The sequence below is a fragment of the Peromyscus eremicus genome, unplaced genomic scaffold, assembly GCF_949786415.1.
Source record: "Peromyscus eremicus unplaced genomic scaffold, PerEre_H2_v1 PerEre#2#chr22_unloc_1, whole genome shotgun sequence".
Lineage (NCBI taxonomy): Eukaryota > Metazoa > Chordata > Mammalia > Rodentia > Cricetidae > Peromyscus > Peromyscus eremicus.
The window spans coordinates 10,229,940-10,247,522 of record NW_026734286.1 but is presented as its reverse complement, the minus strand read 5'-3'; the positions used below and the strand labels follow the sequence as shown (position 1 = coordinate 10,247,522).

The following is a 17,583-nucleotide window of genomic DNA, read 5'->3' as shown; positions in this document are numbered from 1 at the left end:
GGTTTCCCCTTAGAAGGCAACCCGTTAGTACAACACGCCAATCCAGTCTGTTTGGGTGCTCGAGAGGCACTTTTATTTATGTTTCTGAGACAGTGTCACTACGTAGCCCTGGCTGTCGTGGAACTCTCTGTAGCCCAGGCTGGCCTCGAACTCACAGAGATCCGCCTGGCTCTGCCTCCCAGGTGCTGGGCGCCACCACACCCAGCTGAACTCTACTTCTAATTCGGTTTATAAAGATGTGCTGGAGACCTGGGGAGGGACCCATGCTTTGATGTGAAAAACAAAATAAACATGGGGCAGCCTTGAAAAATATCGTTGATATTGATAATTGTAATAATGAATGAAAAATATCATTAAGTAAGGACCCGGAGGTTTGGAGGCCGACATCCCCTGCGGTCCAGCAGAAGGGGTGCAGAAGGGGAAACTGAGGCCTGGAGTTCGCTCTCACTCCCGCTCCACCCCCTCCCGCGAGCCGCGGACCCACAGCCAGGTCGTCCGGTGGCGGAGCCCGAACCCAGCGGGCCTGGGAAGCGGGACGTCGCTTGTCCCTCCTCCCTCCCCCTCCCTCTCCGGACCTCTCCCACGACCGGAGAGGAAGTGGGAGAGAAAAGGACGCGGAGGTGAACGAGGAAAACAAGAAATAAGCCGGGCTGCATCCCGCTTCCCCAGCTCCCGCCTCCTCGGTGCCGCTCTGGGGTCGCGCCGCTCCGGCGAGGGTCCGGGTCCGCGCCCCGCCTCGGCCGGGCCGGCTCGCCGCTGGGGGAAAATTACAAGGCCTGGAAAACAGCCGTCCTTCCCCGCCCCTCGCCAACCCCTTCCCCGCGCTACGCCCCTGGCACAGCCGGGTGGAGGCGACTGTTTTATGTAATCGCGGGGCGGCAGGTTTGCTAGCTGGCTGCCACGGTGAGGGAGGGACCCCCGAGCTCAGCTGCCACCTAGGGCCCCGCAAGCCTTCCCCTCGGGGGTCCCTGGTACGGCTTTGGGTAAACCGAGTCCCAGACGGGTAGACGGAGACCCGACTCTCTGAAGCAACCCAGCTCTATTTGCAAACAGCTCCCTTCCTCGGGGTCCTTCGCAGTTTGGGTAAACTGAGGCTTATGGTGGGGGTTGGGGGGCCCGGAGCTCAGATGTAGGCTCGTGTTGCTTGCAAATACCCTTCCTCTTTCTCTCCTGGGCTGCTGGCACTTCTTGGGTAAACTGAGGCCCAGGGTGACAGTATGGGGAGCCGGGAGCTCCGAGGCAACCTCGCTGTCCTTGCAACAGCCCTTTCCTTCTCCGTCCAGTCCCTTGCAACACTTGGGGAAACTGAGGCCCAGGGGAGGGCGATGAGGAATCGCGCCGTCGCCCTGGTGGCCCGGGAGAGAGGTGTGGCGGCAGAGGACCGTCGCTTCCTCGCCCTCCCCTCAGCTCCCGGGGCCAGCGCGCCCCCCACGCCCCAGCAGCGGGTCCTCCGGGTGCGCACCGCGCTCCCGCCCCCGCTGCCAACCCGCCCCGCCCCGCCCGGGCGTCGGGGGCACAGCCCGCGCCCCCTGCACCCCGCCCTGCGCGCACAGGCCGGGGCTGTTTATCTGCGGCCCCCACCCCCTGCACCCGAGGGGCCCCTCTTGCCCGCCCCCAGCACCCCGGGGTGCTCCGGGCCGTAGATAAGCCAGCAGGCTGGCACGGCGCCGCGCACGGGGCGGAGAGGTCACGGGCTTGCCAGGGGAGGGGCCGATGGGTCGGGGCTGCGCCCCCCGCCCGTCCGGCACCCCCAAATCCCTAATCGCAGCCGGATCTACTCTCGCGGCGCAGCCCCGCGGGACGTGGCAAGAGTCGACCTGCAGAGCCTGTTCTGGCCGCGGCGGCCGGGGGGGCGGGCTGGGCGTGGGGGTGCCGGCGCTGCGGCACCTTTAAGACGAGGGAGGACCCCTCTTGCCCTCGGACAAACCAGGAAGGGAGTCGCGAGCATCATACGGGGCTTTGCGTACAGTACGGCTACTGTAGGGCAGTGACGCCGCCGCCCGCCCGAGCGAGGTCCGCGCCGCGGGCAGCCCCGATCGCGCGTCCTCCGGGCCCGGGTCCCCGCGAGGTAAGCCGCCCGGGCTGAAGGGGACCCCTCTCCGCGAGAGGTGGGTTTTGTTTTCCTCCCTTCCTTCCTTTCTTTCTTTTTTTAATTCCCTTGCAGGGTGGGGACGCGGCCGGGGGCGCAGTGCGCACCCGGAGCGCCCATACGGAGCGGAGACGGGCTGGATGAGGGATCTGCGGTGCCTCCGCAGCTCCGGGGTTCTGGAGACCAGGGAGTGCCCGGCCACAGCCGGAGGCTAATCGGGGCGGGGGGGCCTCCGCCCGGGTCCCTCCGGGGCGAAGGGCACGAGTCCGCGCCCGCTCCCCTCCTCCCGGTTCAGACTGCACGGCCTCGGGGTTCCCGGCGCGCGGGCCGGGGGGAGGGGAGCCGGGCCGCACCGAGGGCGGAGGTGGGGGCAGAGGGGCGCGTCGCGTGCTAAGTTTGCACTAGGGCCCGGGGCGCGCGCCGTTCCCCTTCTCGAGTGGTCGTGGGCAAGCGGGGCCGGGGGGGGGGGGCCTATCCGGGACTGCGCGCAGACGTTGGAGTTGGCCAGGATGGAGCTCCATGGGGGAGGGGGAAGGGGGCTGAAAAAACAGGGAGGGGGGCTTTGCAAAAAAAAAAAAAGGCTAGAGAGGCGGGGGGGGGAAGGGGTGGGGTGTCCGGGGGGCGGGCGCGGCCTCTCGCGGTTCTCCTGGGCGCTGTAGTTCTTTCTCTTAACTCCAGGGCTTGTTGTCTTCGAAGGTGGTCAGGGAGTCTGAACTACAAATCCCAGAATGCCCCGCGATGGCGGCGGCTCAGGGTGGGGCGTTGCGGAGGAGGGGCGGTGAGCGGCGGGCCAAAGGGCCAATGGAAGTGAGAAGCCGTCCGGCGCGGCGGCTGCATGGGGGCGGGGCCTGCGTCGGGGCGGAGCTTGCGTCTAGGGGCGGGCTCTTTCAGGAGGGGCGGAGCTTCTGCGGCTCCCTCGCTGGGGGCCGGTGGCGGTCCCGGCTTCCGGCTGCCGCCCCTCCCCTCCTGTTGTGTAACCGTCCCTAGGCCCCCCCCCTCCTCCGATTCGATATTTTATTTTATTTTTTCCCCTTTCCGTTTAGTTCCGGACGCTCCGGGACGAGGAGAAAGGTTCCTCCGCAAGACAGGACGTTCCCTCCCCGGGGGAGGGTGTGGTGTCGGGGGCCTCGGGGCTTCAGGCGAGGCCGGGGATGCGCGGCCTGGCGCGGGCCGGGCCGGGCGCGGGGGAGGTGACGGGCGGACCCAGATCCGGGGTAATTTGCATCGCCCTCCCCCCAGCCCGGGTGGGGATTGGCCGGGCGGCAGCGGAGGGTGGCGCGGGGCCGGGCTCAGCGTCGCCCGCCGGGGCTCGGAGCCGCCAGCCCGCCGCAGCCATCGTCACGGTCGCCGGGGCCCGCGCGCCGCCCGGGAAGGAGGTAGGAGCCGCGCGGCCTCGGGGCCGCCGTCCCGTCCCTTCCTTCTTCCCGTCCTCCTCCTCGTCGCCATCGCCACCACGTGCGCCCCCGCCGCCGGCCCCACCTGGGCCTGGCACCCAAGGGTGCTCCCTCCGTGGCGGAAGTGAGAGAGAGACAGACAGATGGCTTCCCCGGTTCCCTCCTCTCCTTTCCCTCTCCTTCCAAGCAGACCTACTTAGCTCAGCACTCGTGAATGACTAAGCCCAGCACCCATGGGTGACAGACTTGGCGGAAACCGTGCGTCTCCCCTCCTCCTGGCCACAGCTGCTTTCCCCGGCCAGGGTGTCTCCGGCCTCCCAAGTCAGCAAGCCAACCCCCCCACCTCCCCCCAAGCTGGGCCCAGGGCGTCACCCTGAGTGGCCGCTCCCACGCTGAGGAGGGGGAGCCCCCGGCACCACTGACTACGGTTGGCAGGGTGGGAGAGGCCCCCAGGCCCCTCCTCCGACCCCGGCCCGGGCAGGAGGGTTCTCCCAGGCGGGGGACGTCTGCCCACCCCAGGGTCACCTCCTCACCCCACACCTTCCCCGGAGGGACTCCGGTGGCTCCCCCAGCTGGGCCCTGGCACCTCTCCGGGGCTGGGCTCGGGGCTCTGTTTACCGGCAGGCATCGCTGTGGAGACGGCCTGGGGGAGGGAGGGAGGGGACAGCCTGGGCTGGGAGAGAGGCAGGAAACAGGATCCAACGAGGACACTGAAATTTTAATTTGCCGGTCACTTTGGGGGTGGGGGGTATTTATTATTTAGTTGAGACTGGCCGTGGTAGAGGCCGGTCAGCTCCTGTCCCGGGAAGGGGAGCCGTACACCTCGGGTCTCAGGGGTGTTTGGGGACACTGAGGCTAGACCAGGAGAGCCCCGTGTGGCCTGGTGTGGGGACGGCTGCTGGGCAGGAGTGCCTCGTCCTTGGTGGCTTTGGGGTGCATTCCGTTCTTTTCCTTGAGGCTGTGTGACCTATAGCTCGGTCCTTGGCACATCGGAGGGAACCGAGGCCTGGGGTGGGTAGGTCCCCGGTGAGCCGGGGTCTTCGAGGGGCAGAGGGACATGGAAGGTACAGGGAGAGACTCAAGGTCATGTCCCTAGTGGCCCTCCCTCGGAGGGGAGGGGTCTTTCCAGAAATCCCCTAGTGTTCCAGGTGTGTCTCTTCCAAGAGACCCGGAGGCTGGTGTCAGGGCCTGGATGCAGTCACTAACACCTGTCACCATCGGAGGGACTCTGCCCAAGATGTCATTGAGCCCAGAGAGGGATAGCGAGATTCCAAGGTCACACAGCTGGAACCCTAGTCCTGCCCCCTGGTCCCATGCAACTGCCACCCCGTGGGCTGGGCACCTGTGGGCTGTGTGCGTCTCGACCCCAGAATCACAGTACCCACAGTGCCACACCTGGTCCCCGGTCCCCAAAGGCAGCAGAGCTGTGGTTGGTTCTGGTCATTCCAGAAGGGACCCGAGTCACCTTCCCAGGGCCTGACATGAGGAGGGGTCCACAAGTGACTTAACTGTTGTCTTGGAGCCCTCCCCCATGAGGTACTCTGTCCTCTCAGGTTCCCTGGGGCCAGCTCAGGGCACCCCAGGGTCTGCTGGGAGTTGGGCGTGGGTCTCTGCCACCTGAGCCTCCCTGACCTTCCCCACCTCAAGTGCCCCAGGCTCCTGACTCAAGGCCCTGCAGAGAGCCAGGAGAGCAAGCCGAGGCAGGGCCTGCCACCCACCCAGGGGGGTCACATCCCCCTCCCCGCCTCAGTTTCCCTGACTGTCCTGTTCCCGACTTCCCGTGGCCAGCCCGGAACAGGTTTGGAGTGACTGGTGGGTGGCGGGAGCTGCTGCCCTGAGCTGGCTGAGGGACCACAGCCCTGCCAGCCCCCTGGGGTGACAGGCCAGGGCCCCTGTGCCCTGAGCTCCCTGGGGGCTGTGTCGGGGGAGGGGAGAGGTGCCCTGGGAAGAACGGGTTAGGCAAGACAGGCCAGGTTCAAATTCCAGCTGGCTCTGTGGCCCTGGGCCGGTGTCCTCCCCTCTCTGATTTAGTCCCCTGTGTGTTGAGGGAGGGCCCGGATTCCAGACCCCCTCCCAGCAGCGTCCCACGTACTCCGGTGGGATGAGCTGGGTCAGCCCCTTCCACCACCACTGGGTCCAGCCTCATTTCACATCCACCATGTGGGGTCTGGAGTGTGGCCTGAGGACCGGCCCCTCCATCTGTCCCCTCAGCAGGCTGGGGCTGGGCCACTCAGTGGCCGTCCCCACCCACACCTTTCTGGTTTGACGGGAAACAGGCTGGGGCCCACCTTGAGTCAGGATGTGTCTGAGAGGGGAGGTGGCACGTTCTGCAGGCCCCTGGGCCACCCAGGGACCTGGGGGGGTGCGGTGGCTCCGGGTGGCAGCAGGGTCCGGCCAGGTCCCTTCAGACTTGCTTTTTGTGGGCATCCTGGCTAACAGGTGCAGCCAGGCTGGGTTCCGGCAGGAGAAGACTGGGCCCTGGGTCTGTCTTGGTTGCCCCCGGCGGCAGGAACCTCACTCCCTCCACTTTGGGGAAGGTCTTCCACTTGAAACTGGCCCAGGCCTCACTTCTGGCCTTCCTGGATGAGTGGCACTCTGAGCGTGGGAACAGGGTGGGCCTGGGCCCCACCCTGGAGCTGGGCTCCCCACAGGCCTGCCTGTCCCCGCCCCCACACGCACACACTTCCCACTGGGCCGGCTGCCTTCCTGCCTCTGGCCCTTTAAGGCCCGGGCAGGAAGCCCCTCCTCACTATGGCAATAAATGCCCAGTAAATGGCGGGGCCCACTTGAGCCTGCCTGGCCCCGCTGCTGCCGCCTAGTCCAGTTGGACGGTCGGTCGGGCAGGGGGCCACCCATGCGCCCCCACTGAATTCCTGTCCCATTAGACCAGGCCTGGGGACCCGGCCAGGCGGGCATTGGCACCAGGTCAGGGCGCTGCAACCCGTGGGGACCAACCTTGCAACACAGGCAGGCGGGAGGGGGCGGGCGGGCGGGCGCCGTGGGCCAGGGGCCGGGCAGGCTGCACCTGCACGCCGGGCCTGCTGTGTGACCTCGGGGCGGCTGCCCACCCTCTCTGGGCCTAGTGAAGGCGACTGTGAGGAGCCCCAGAGCCCCAGGGGTTGGTGGGCACTGCTGCAGGGGCGCGCTGTGTGGCCTCGAGCCTCAGCTCTGTGCTTGCTGGCCAGAGTCCCCAAGGAAACTGAGGCCCGGAGGGGTGTGGCCTCTCGCAGGAGCTCATCCGGGAACCCTGGCAACCTAGGGTGGAAGGTGGGTGGGGTGGAATCTGACCCCTCATTAGCTGGCCGCGCCCCCAGGAATGTGCAGGAAGGTGGTGGGTGGCATTTTTTCTGCCCAGTCCCTTCCCAGAAGCCCCCTCTTCCTTCCTGAGGGTGGGACCTGTGTGGCCTTGGGTAGACCCCAGACTTAGGCTTCCACCCTCCCCCACCCCAGCTTTGCTCAGGCCCGTCCCCACGCCTGAGCGCCCTTCCTCGGTCCCTGGGGCCTGCCTGGGTGCTGTGTGACCTTGGCTATCCGAGTTGTCTCTGAGCCTGTCTGGACTGTGGAGGGGAGATGGGGAGGAGAGAACCTGATCGGTTCCTGAACCTTCAGAGAGCGAGGATTGATAGTCTGGAAAGTCGCTGCAGCAAGTAATCCTAGGTTAGACCAGAGGTGGGACCAGCAGCTGTCCCCTGATACTGGGTGTGTCGGCCTGCCAGGTGGGTGGAGCAGGGTGTGGGCCCGGGTCTTTGGTTCCTCTGACCTTAGCTGTGACCCTACTGTACGGCCTGGCCCCAGGAGAGGGTGCCCCACCTCTCCAACCCAGAAGGGGCCTGCCAGGGCCTGCCCCTTGCCCGGCCGCCGGCTCAGCACTGAACAGCCCCAGAAATCCCACGGAGGCAGGCACAGGCAGGAGCTGTCGTGTGGGGACCCCGTAAGTGTCGGGAAGGTCTCCCTCAGGAGGGACGTAGCCCCGGAGCTGGGCAGCCTCGGCTCCCTCATGGTTGCCCGGTGTGGCCCAGCGAGGGTTCCCGGCACCCTGTGAGCCCCGGGAGCTGGGGCTCGGCCTGCTCCTCGCCTGAGGCCCCCAGAGGCCCAGGTGGTGCTGAGGCCTAGGGTGTGGCGGGCAGGTGGTGCTTGTTCCTGGAGAGAAGGCGGGTCAGGTGTCTGCAGGGGCCCCGGGACCCAGGAGCGCTGAGCAGGAGACGGAGCACCAGCCCTGGCCCGCCAAGGCCTGGCCCAGCTGCCCGGTCTCTCTGGGTCCCGTGTCACCTCTGTCAGTGGGGCGTGAGATGTGATACAGGGCTGGCTTCTGTGCCCCGTGTCTCCCAGGCCTGGCCCAGCTGCGACCCGCAGGCCGGAGCCTGGGCGCCTTCGTACTTAAAATAGGGCTTCAGCAGCCCCTGGTCCTGGAGCCCAGAGCCTGGTGGGAAGCCAGGGTGGCCCTGCCCAGGCTGACTCACTTGGACTTTTTCAGGCCCCAGGGGCCCCTGGAGGGACACCTTTGAGCCATCCCAAAGGGACCTGGGTCACCCTGGCTGGGGGACATCTTTGGGGTCACGTGCCCCCTCCCTCTTCGTGGCTGGCCGTGGCGGGAGGGACAGGCTTGTCTTGTCTGCCCACATGCTCCCCGAGGCCCAGGGCCAGACGGCAGATGGCAGCAGGGGGTGGAAGCCACCAATGGGGCCCCTCGAGGCTTCCCAGGGCTGTGTCTGGCATAGGTTCCCCCTATGGCCCCCCAGTCCTGCAGTCACATCTGAGCCTCCCCCCCTGTGCAGGGGTGGGGGTTCTGCTCAAGCAGCTGGTGGGGCGGGAAGAGGGTGGGCGGCGGCCGAGGGGCACAAAGGACTCTGTGTCACCAGCCACTCTTGGGGGAGAGACCCACCATGGACGGGGCCTCCCTCTCGAACCTCTGGGTGAGGGCCAGGCCAGGCCGGGGACAGGGCCCCGAGGCCTCAGGAGGCCGAGGAGGGTACAGCTTGGGCACTGTCCCCGCTGAGGACAACGTCCAGTGGCCCCTGGCCCTACGGTGGCAAGCAGGAGGTTCTGGAGGAATGCGGGCCTTGTTGGGTGGTGAAGGGCAGCCTGGCTCCCTGGAGAGGGTGGAGGGGTGGGGACAGCGCCAGAGGGTTGCACAAGGCCGTGGGCAGATGAGTCACAGCTTGGGGGGGGACAGAGAAGAGGAGGGGTGGGGACGGGTGGGACAGTCCGATACCCCCTGCCAGGCTCCTCCGGGGATAGCTGCCCATTTGCCAGGTGGGGAGACTGAGGCCTGGCACATGCTAGGCACCGTCGTGGGCAGCAGCGAGGTGGACTGGAGGCCCTGCCCCGCGTGGGGGCGTGGTCTGGGTGGTAGTTTGGTTTCCCGTGTTCCTGACTGGCCGTGTCTGGTCTGCGGGCAGGGCAGAAAGGGGGCACCCGAGTGTACAGGTCCGGGGCAGGCCTGGCCGCACTGTGCGGCCCTGGATGGGTGACCTCCCTCCCCAGACCCAAGTCTGGCCCGCAGGTTCTCTGTCGACCTCTTCCTCGACCGCCTTGGGGGTCTTGGTACAAACTGGGTTGGGAGTTCCCCTGGGGAAACTGAGGCGGCGGGGTGGGGGGCGGTCGTGACAGTCCCTCTCCCGCAGGTGTCGGCGCGGAAGATGGCTGGCGGCGTGGACGGCCCCATCGGGATCCCGTTCCCGGACCACAGCAGCGACATCCTGAGCGGCCTGAACGAGCAGCGGACGCAGGGGCTGCTGTGCGACGTGGTGATCCTGGTGGAGGGCCGCGAGTTCCCCACGCACCGCTCGGTGCTGGCCGCCTGCAGCCAGTACTTCAAGAAGCTGTTCACGTCGGGCGCCGTGGTGGACCAGCAGAACGTGTATGAGATCGACTTCGTGAGCGCCGAGGCGCTGACGGCGCTCATGGACTTCGCCTACACCGCCACGCTCACGGTCAGCACGGCCAACGTGGGCGACATCCTGAGCGCCGCCCGGCTGCTGGAGATCCCGGCCGTGAGCCACGTGTGCGCAGACCTGCTGGAGCGCCAGATCCTGGCGGCCGATGACGCGGGCGACGCCGGCCAGCCCGACGGCGCGGGCCCCACGGACCAGCGCAACCTGCTGCGCGCCAAGGAGTACCTGGAGTTCTTCCGCAGCAACCCCATGAACAGCCTGCCCGCCGCCGCCTTCCCGTGGTCCGGCTTCGGGGCCCCCGAGGACGACCTGGACGCCACCAAGGACGCCGTGGCCGCCGCCGTGGCCGCCGTGGCCGCCGGGGACTGCAACGGCTTGGACTTCTACGGCCCGGGGCCCCCGGCCGAGCGGCCCCCCGCGGGTGACGGGGACGAGGGTGACAGCACCCCGGGGCTGTGGCCCGAGCGGGATGAGGATGCCCCCGCTGGGGGGCTCTTCCCGCCGCCCGCCGCCCCGCCGGCCACCACGCAGAACGGGCACTACGGCCGCGCGGGGGCCGCAGAGGAGGAGGCGGCGTCCCTGTCCGAGGCGGCCCCTGAGCCCGGCGACTCCCCGGGCTTCCTGTCGGGCGCAGCCGAGGGCGAGGACGGGGACACCGCCGACGTGGACGGGCTGGCGGCCAGCACGCTGCTGCAGCAGATGATGTCGTCGGTGGGCCGGGCGGGCGACAGCGACGAGGAGTCGCGCGCCGACGACAAGGGTGTCATGGACTACTACCTGAAGTACTTCAGCGGCGCCCACGAGGGCGACGTGTACCCGGCCTGGTCGCAGAAGGGCGAGAAGAAGATCCGGGCCAAGGCCTTCCAGAAGTGTCCCATCTGCGAGAAGGTGATCCAGGGCGCAGGCAAGCTGCCCCGCCACATCCGCACGCATACGGGCGAGAAACCCTACGAGTGCAACATCTGCAAGGTTCGGTTTACCAGGTGAGGAGCCCGGGGCGGCGGGCGGGCGGGGGCGGGCGGGGGGCGGGCTCCCCGGCCTCTCCCAGCCTCTTCTCCTGCCTCCGCCAGAGAGAGGCCTCTGGTTCCTTAGGTTGGTGGCTGGCGGCAGTCAGCCTCCAGGGTGTTGCTATAGAGGTCAGAGGGGCCTGGAACTGGGGAGATCCTCCTGCCTCTGCCGCCGAGTGCTGGGGTGTCAGCTCCCTGGGCTCCCCAGCCAGTGTGTCAGGCACCTGGCTGGTGCAGGAATGCTGCTGTGGACACGGGTTCAGCTGAGCAGAGGAAGGACTTCTCACTCTAGAGCAGCAGCACCAAGGCCCCGGGGCCAGTTAGCTTGGAGAGCCTGGATCCGAGTGTTAGGTGTGGACGGACGGGGAAGGAGGCATGGAGAGTTCGAGGGTGGGCCAGGGGTGTTTGTGACTGGGTCTGAGGAGTCCACAGCTGTCCTGAGCTGTATGGACCCAGGGCCGGCTAGACCTGTGTGGGGGGGGGTGACTGGCAGGCAGGGGCTCAGCCAGGCCCAGTGACTCAGCGTTACCCCCTGCCCTGGGGTTCCCCCAGCCACGCCTACCAGGCCTGAAGAAAGAAGCCATTGTCCTAACTTCCTGGCCCCACCCGACCCCCTCCCCAGCACCCTGGCCCCCTCCCCAGAGGGCAGGGGAGGAGGGTGCGGCCGAGCACCAGTGCCCAGGAGTGCCAGGTGGGGACAAAGAGCACCGTGAGACAGGGCTGGGAAGGCTCCTCCCCCAGGGAGCGTCCTGGCGACCATGGGCTCTGAGGGACCAGCATGGTGGCGCCCTGGGCCGTTCAGGGGCCACCTTCTCACCTGCGGCACCCGGGCTGCTTCTTCCTTCCCCTCAGAAACTGAAGCCCGAGAGGGTGCCTGGTGAGGTCTTTTCTCCCCCGACCTGCCTGCTTACCCCTTCTCTGGGGCCTTCCCCGCCCCCACCCCTCACCCCCACCCCCTAACCGCCCCCTCCAGGCCGGGAGCCCAGGGGCCCCTGTGACTCACAGTGAACGTTGAGTAAGTCAGGCCTGTGGCAGCCGGGGCTATAATTACCCAGGCCGGGGCTTGGGGTGTTGAAACTGGTACTGCCTCCCACCCCTCCCCGCCTCTGGGTGGCCCCCGGCCTGCTGTGCAACCCCAGGCCAGTCAGTTTCCCCTCGGAGCCTTCTGGGGAAATCTCTGTCCACAGCTAGAAGAACTTGAACCACGGGGGGTTCGGTGGGTGGGTGGGGCCTGTGCAGGGGCAGCCGAAACCCCGGTACTGGGTGCGGATCTCGGCGAGTATGCAGGGTGGGGGGGTCCTCCCCCATGTCCTCTTGGTACGACTGAGGCAGAGACAAGGGCCTGGTGCAGAGGACCAGTGGTCATGTCCTTCAGAGCAGGAGGGAGCTGTGGAGGGATTGGCAGCCTGGCAGGTGCCAGAGACAGCCCAGGCAGGAGCCAGGTCCCTGGGGATTGGCAAAGGCAGAGGGGCACCCCAAGTGGGGCCACGGACTGAAGAGGAGTTTATCAGTCCTCATGATCAAAGAAGCTCTCAGGGTTGCTGGAGGATTGTGGGTTCCAGGCCAGCCTGGGTTACATGGGGAGTCTGTGCCTCTGAGCAGGACGGACACAGATCTAAGAAATGTCACACAAGTCGGGTAAGAGTTTCAGCGAAGGCAGAGCGGGAGAAAGTGACTTCACCCCGGCCGGCCAGCCCCCGGCTAATCAGTAGGCAGGTGGGCTCTTTGTGCTTTGCAGGCCAAGCCTTCCCGTTTGCGGGGCAGAGGCAGGAGGATGGCACGTTCCAGGCTCTTTCTCAAGAGTCCAGGGGTGTGGGGCTAGGGTGCGCGCTCACTGCGAGGGTCTAGGAGGCCTCGCTGGGTGGCTTGGGTGGGACCACTGTCCTTCCACACATGTCTTGGGGATGTAGGACTTTTGTTTGAGACAGGGTCTCTGTGTGGAGCAGGCTGTCCCAGAAGAGGCTCTGTAGCCCAGGCTGGGGCTCCAGCTCACAGACCCACCTGCCTCCGCCTCCCGGGTGCTGGGATTAAAGGCGTGTGCCTCCCGGGTATACACTCTTTAAGGACCAGAACACCCAGCGTAGTCCTGGGCCCCCTCTCCCCCGTGGCATTTTCCGGGCCTGACATCCAGCAGGTGCCCAGCAAATCAGTGTTTGTGTGCAGGGCACACCCGCCCTCGCCGGCCTCTGCTGCTGGGGGGAGGAAAAGGCGGCTTTTTGTTCGCGTTTTTCTGGGGTTGGACAGCCATGCCAGGGGCGGGCTTTGGCCCACACGCTTGTCTCCCCTCTGCTTGGCCGCGGTGTTGGGGAGGTGCTGGGGTCTCCCCGGTGCCCGCTGACCGTGCCCCCTCCCCCAGGCAGGACAAACTGAAGGTTCACATGCGGAAGCACACGGGCGAGAAGCCATACCTGTGCCAGCAGTGCGGCGCGGCCTTCGCGCACAACTACGACCTGAAGAACCACATGCGGGTGCACACGGGGCTGCGGCCCTACCAGTGTGACAGCTGCTGCAAGACCTTCGTGCGCTCCGACCACCTGCACAGACATCTCAAGAAGGACGGCTGCAACGGGGTCCCCTCGCGCCGCGGCCGCAAGCCCCGCGTGCGGGGCGTGCCCCCCGATGTCCCCGCCGGGGGCCCCGCGCCCCCCGGGCTCCCCGACACCCCGCGCAACGGCCAGGAGAAGCACTTTAAGGACGAGGACGAGGACGAGGCCGAGGCCAGCCCCGACGGCTCGGGCCGTCTGAATGTAGTGGGCGGCGGCGTTGGCGACGACGGCACGGGTGGCCCCGCGGTGGCCGCCCCCGAGGGTAACTTTGCAACCTGACTCTATTCAGAACAGAACAACACAAACCAAAAAGACAAAACAAAACAAACTAAGAGAGAGAAGAGACACCACACCCACCCCAGCACCACAGCTGTCTGTCCAGACTCCCTCCATCCATCCACGCGCGGACCTGTGTGCGTGTATATATCCATGGCCGTTGCGGGCGCGCCTGCCTTTCTCAGATTCTTAGGACGTGGCCCCACCCGCTCCCGTGCCCCTCACCCCGTCCGCGTGGGGTCCCACCCGGGGCCCCCCTGCCTGCTCCTGGCTAAGGTGAGGGTGATGGGGACCCCAGGACAGGCGCCCGGCTCCTTGCTGGTTGGTTTTAGGGGTCTCAGACAGACCTTAAATGCTGTGTCCACTGTGAGTGGACGTTAAAATGGTCCCCGGCTCCCCACCCTCCTTCCTCAGGGCACTTACTAAAGGGGGGTGTCCCCCCGGCCTCCCTGCTCCCGTCCTGCCTGTGGCCTCACACCTCTGCACACCCCACCCTGGCCACCACTGACATACAAGTCTATTTATTCCCAAGCCTGGGTGGCCAGAGCTGGGATTTGGGGGGCCGCCGGGTCCCGCCATCCTTTCACGGCACTTAACACCTGGCGGGGTCCTCAGGGCGACCCCCCCCAACCCTCCTGTCTCCGCTAGCCCGACCCCACCCCGTGTTCAGAGATTAAAAATTCGTCTTCACCCTGCGCCCCACTTTTTAAAGCACTTTTTAGATCTCTTCCCCCTTTCCTCCTTACAGACAGTTTATATAGAGATATATAGAGAGATATATATATAAAATATTCTTTCCCTCAGAGGAGCCGGCAGCAGTTTGGGGGGGGGGGCGTAGCCAAGATCGGGGGAACCCCAGGGACTCAGGCAGGGACAGGGAGAGCAAGAGAGGCATAATGTCACAAAACAGCAATAAAACCCCAAGATTTTACTAAACACAAGGGAGAACACAAAAACTTTAAAAAAACAAAACAAAACAAAAACACAGCAAAAGCGGAGACAGCCAGGTGGGGATCTTGGCACTTTGTAACTGAACGGGTACTTTTCATTCTTAAGAAATGTTTACAAGTTGCACCCAGCTTCTATGAAAAATTGGAGAGAGAGAGAGAGAGCGAGCGAGAGCGAGCGAGCGCGAGAGAGCAAGCAGTGGAAAGTAACTAAGTCAATTTATTTTTGTATAAAATAAAAGAAACCCAACCCTTTGCTCCGGTAGAATGCACGTGTGTTCCCGAGGCTCAGGCCGGGGAGGCCAGGACGCCGCGGGGAGGGACCCCGGCCCCCGGAGACGCAGGCCCCCTCCGGCTCGCCATCGCTTCCCAGCTCAGGGATGTCCCGAGACGCCCGGCCCCTCCCCCGTGCGGTGGCCCCAGCACCCCTCTTTTTACTCAAGGCACTGACTGTCCCGGGCCGGCACCTGGCCCCTCGCCCCAAACTCCGGCTTCCCCCCAGGGGCCCGGTGTGACCGAGCCACAGGCCACGGACGGGCCGGGGTTCGGGTCGTGGCTGCCGGTGCCGGCCGGCCGGGTGGCCGTGTCCCACTATGCTGACGCATGTCTTCGGTCTCAAAGGGAAGCTCCGTGAGAAGGCCGCTCGCCAGTCTCTAGCAGGTTTTCCTTCTCGCCCCTGTCCTGCGCGCCCCCAGATGTCTCAGGGTCCCCCCTCGGGGCCAGCGGGAGGGGCAGGCCCAGGGGCGGGGTGGTGCTGGCCCCCGCACCCCACTCCACGGCCGGGACCGAGCTGCAGGCCCGCCCGGCCCCGTCCCTCCTGCACCCTGCAATAAAGCCACCCCCACCGCACGTCGTCCCGCCGGGCCCCGGGCCCTCGGGCCGCGGGCGGGCGACAAGGCAGCCCCCCGGGAATTGCACTAACCCGCCCCGCTCTGCTCAGCTTCTGCGCCCTCGCCCGCCCTCGCCCGCCTCGCCCGCCTTGCCTTAACCGCCAGCCCCGGGCCGCAGCCACCGCATGGGCCCCGCCGGGCGCCTCCCCAAGGCCCGCCCCCGCCCCACACTGCAATCACATACTGTACATAGAATGTGGATCGATTTTTACAAATTTTTATTCTTTAAATTAAGGCCGTGATAAAAGTTGCCAAAGAGAATTGTGGAATTCACTAGGTTTGAGCGGAGGGTGCTGTAGGAAGGATTTTGTTCGGTTGTTTGGGGGTTTATTTGTGTGTGTGTGTGTGTGTGTGTTTTGTTTTTTTCTTTTTTAAATGCCTGGTACCAACAACAACAACAAATAGGAAAAAAAAAGAGACAACAAATTCGTTACTTCCATTACGGTGAATTTCCGTGTGTGTGAGTGAGACAGAGAGGGTTCCGGGGACCCCAGGACTGGCGCGGGGACGCGGCCTGCCGCTGTCCCCAGCCTGTGACCTGAGCATAGGCCACCCCTGCCGAGTAGCTGCTGTTCTTTGCCTTCCTACCCCTACTGGCCTTTCGAGATTAAGAAAAAATAAAATAAAATAAAATAAAAAGGCAAAAAAATAATAAAAATGAAAAAAATCTCTATATATAGAAACCAATGAATGTAAACGGCAGCCGTGGCCCGCCGTGGCCCGCCGTGGCCCGCCGTGGCCCCGCCAAGCTGGGCTGGATTGGGCAGAACCAAAGTGGGCTGCCCTGGGGTGGTCGCTCAGGGGGACCCCCCAGCGGCCCCCACCTTGTCACCCGGTTTGAGCACAGCTGACCTTCCCCGAGGGTGCTCTGGCGGGTCCCCTGGGTGGGCGGCCGCGCAGTGCGGGTGGACCCCAGGCTGGCTGTCCAGGGTCTCCTCGGTGTCCACAGTGCGAGTAGCAGGGATTATAAGGGGGACACAGGCTGAGAGGGAAAACAGAAAAAAACAAAAAAAGACAAAAACCGACAAAAAAATAAAAATAAAAAAAGAGCAAAATCCTATTTTTTGAGAAAGAAAGATATTTATATTTGCAGTTTTATTTTAAAAAGTTATTTAAGCTGAGGAAACAGCCTTCCCGGGGTTCGGGGTGGCTGGCACCGGACGGGTCGGGGTCTTGGGGGGCTCCTCACCCCAGGAACGATTATCTCAGTTCAGAACTAGCTCGCACTAAATATTGACTTACCTTGGTGGGGGGCAGGGGAGTTCAGGAGACAGAGGGCCAGGGGAGCCACGCCCCAGGCCCAGAACGAGGTGCCTTGGATTTGGGGGGAGGGGGGTCCGGAGCACAGAACAGACATTCCACTGACTGGATGTAAGAATCTTTATAAAAAAAAGTGTGGGAGGCAGAACAAAACAAATCAATTGATTAAAAAAAATGCACTTTTTGGGGGTGGGGGGACAAGCTTTAAAAGTAATAAAAAAGAAAAAAAGATTATGAAAAATCCGAAAAAATAGAATTCATTTTTCTTGTACATAAAAGAAAAAAACCCAACCACTAAATGCAGCCTGTTATGATGTCTCCTTGCCTGGTCTCTGTGTTTTGTTTTTTTTGGGGGGTGGTGGGGATGCCTGGGAGACACCCAGTCTGGGCCCAGTCTCTCATGCCCTGTGTGGGGCCTGGCAGAGGGACCCAGAGGGTCCCAGGGTGGGTGGTGGGGTTTTCCCAGGCCACTCCTGGGGAAAGGGTCCTGTGGACCACCTGGGCTGGTGACCTCAAACTCTTGGGTGTTGCAGGCCCTGGGTGGGCTGTCCCTGATCATTAGGAGGGCTCCCCAAGGTGGTGTCCCTGGCTGGGCTCCAGTGACCTTATCGAGCCTAGGGGTCCGGAAACCTCAGCTGACTGTGGACAACTTCCTGTCCCCAGGAGGAAGTGGGGACTGGGGCCCTGTCACTGGGGAAGGGGTGGGGTGGGCGTGGGGTCCACTCTCCTCTGTGCTTATCATCCCACGAGCTGTGTGTCCAGAGCAGCGAAGCCGTGGATGGGTGAGGTGCACTTGGGTCCTGGGTGTCGGGAACCTACCAGGCCTGAGTTCTGCATCGGGGACATCTGTCTCCACGGGTGACTGCCAAACTCGGAGGCAGGGCCCCTCGTCTGGAGTGCCACCTGCTGGACCAGCTCCAGGCACTCCATTCTCAGATCGCCGTGGGCCCAGGCGAGAGCCACGGAGTGGAGCAGGGCTGGGCAGGGCAGGCTCCTGGTCTAGGGATACAGTGCTCACACGTGCTCGCTTGTAGGACTCGCTCTGGCGTCCTGAGGTTTCCAGCCTCGAGGTCATGCTATCTACTTCTTGAGCTGCCCACCAGCCCCATCCACGTGAGTGGTCACTGTTCCAGCTTTTACATCGCACGGGGCCTCTGACCGAGCACAATGTCCTCAAGGTCCCTGCACTCTGTGGGTTTACGTCTGAGCCTTGCTCCTGTTCAGGGTCACGTAATACTCCAGTGTGTGTGTTTTCTACACCTTTTATAGGCAGTGCTTCA

General features: G+C 64.7%; 1 protein-coding gene across 2 annotated transcripts; it reads left to right on the top strand.

Moving 5' to 3' along the window:
- Positions 1-1,898: 1,898 nt before the first annotated feature.
- On the top strand, positions 1,899-13,821 carry Zbtb7a (zinc finger and BTB domain containing 7A). 2 transcript variants are annotated; one of them, XM_059252035.1, is made up of 3 exons: positions 1,899-2,108; positions 9,108-10,360; positions 12,741-13,821. In XM_059252035.1, the coding sequence occupies exons 2-3, from the start codon at positions 9,123-9,125 to the stop codon at positions 13,207-13,209; spliced, it is 1,707 nt and encodes a 568-aa protein (XP_059108018.1). In that variant the 5' UTR covers positions 1,899-2,108; positions 9,108-9,122; the 3' UTR covers positions 13,210-13,821. The 2 variants fall into 2 exon arrangements, with proteins under 2 accessions (XP_059108018.1, XP_059108020.1); XM_059252037.1 differs by lacking the exon at positions 1,899-2,108 and adding an exon at positions 3,406-3,465.
- Positions 13,822-17,583: the final 3,762 nt, after the last annotated feature.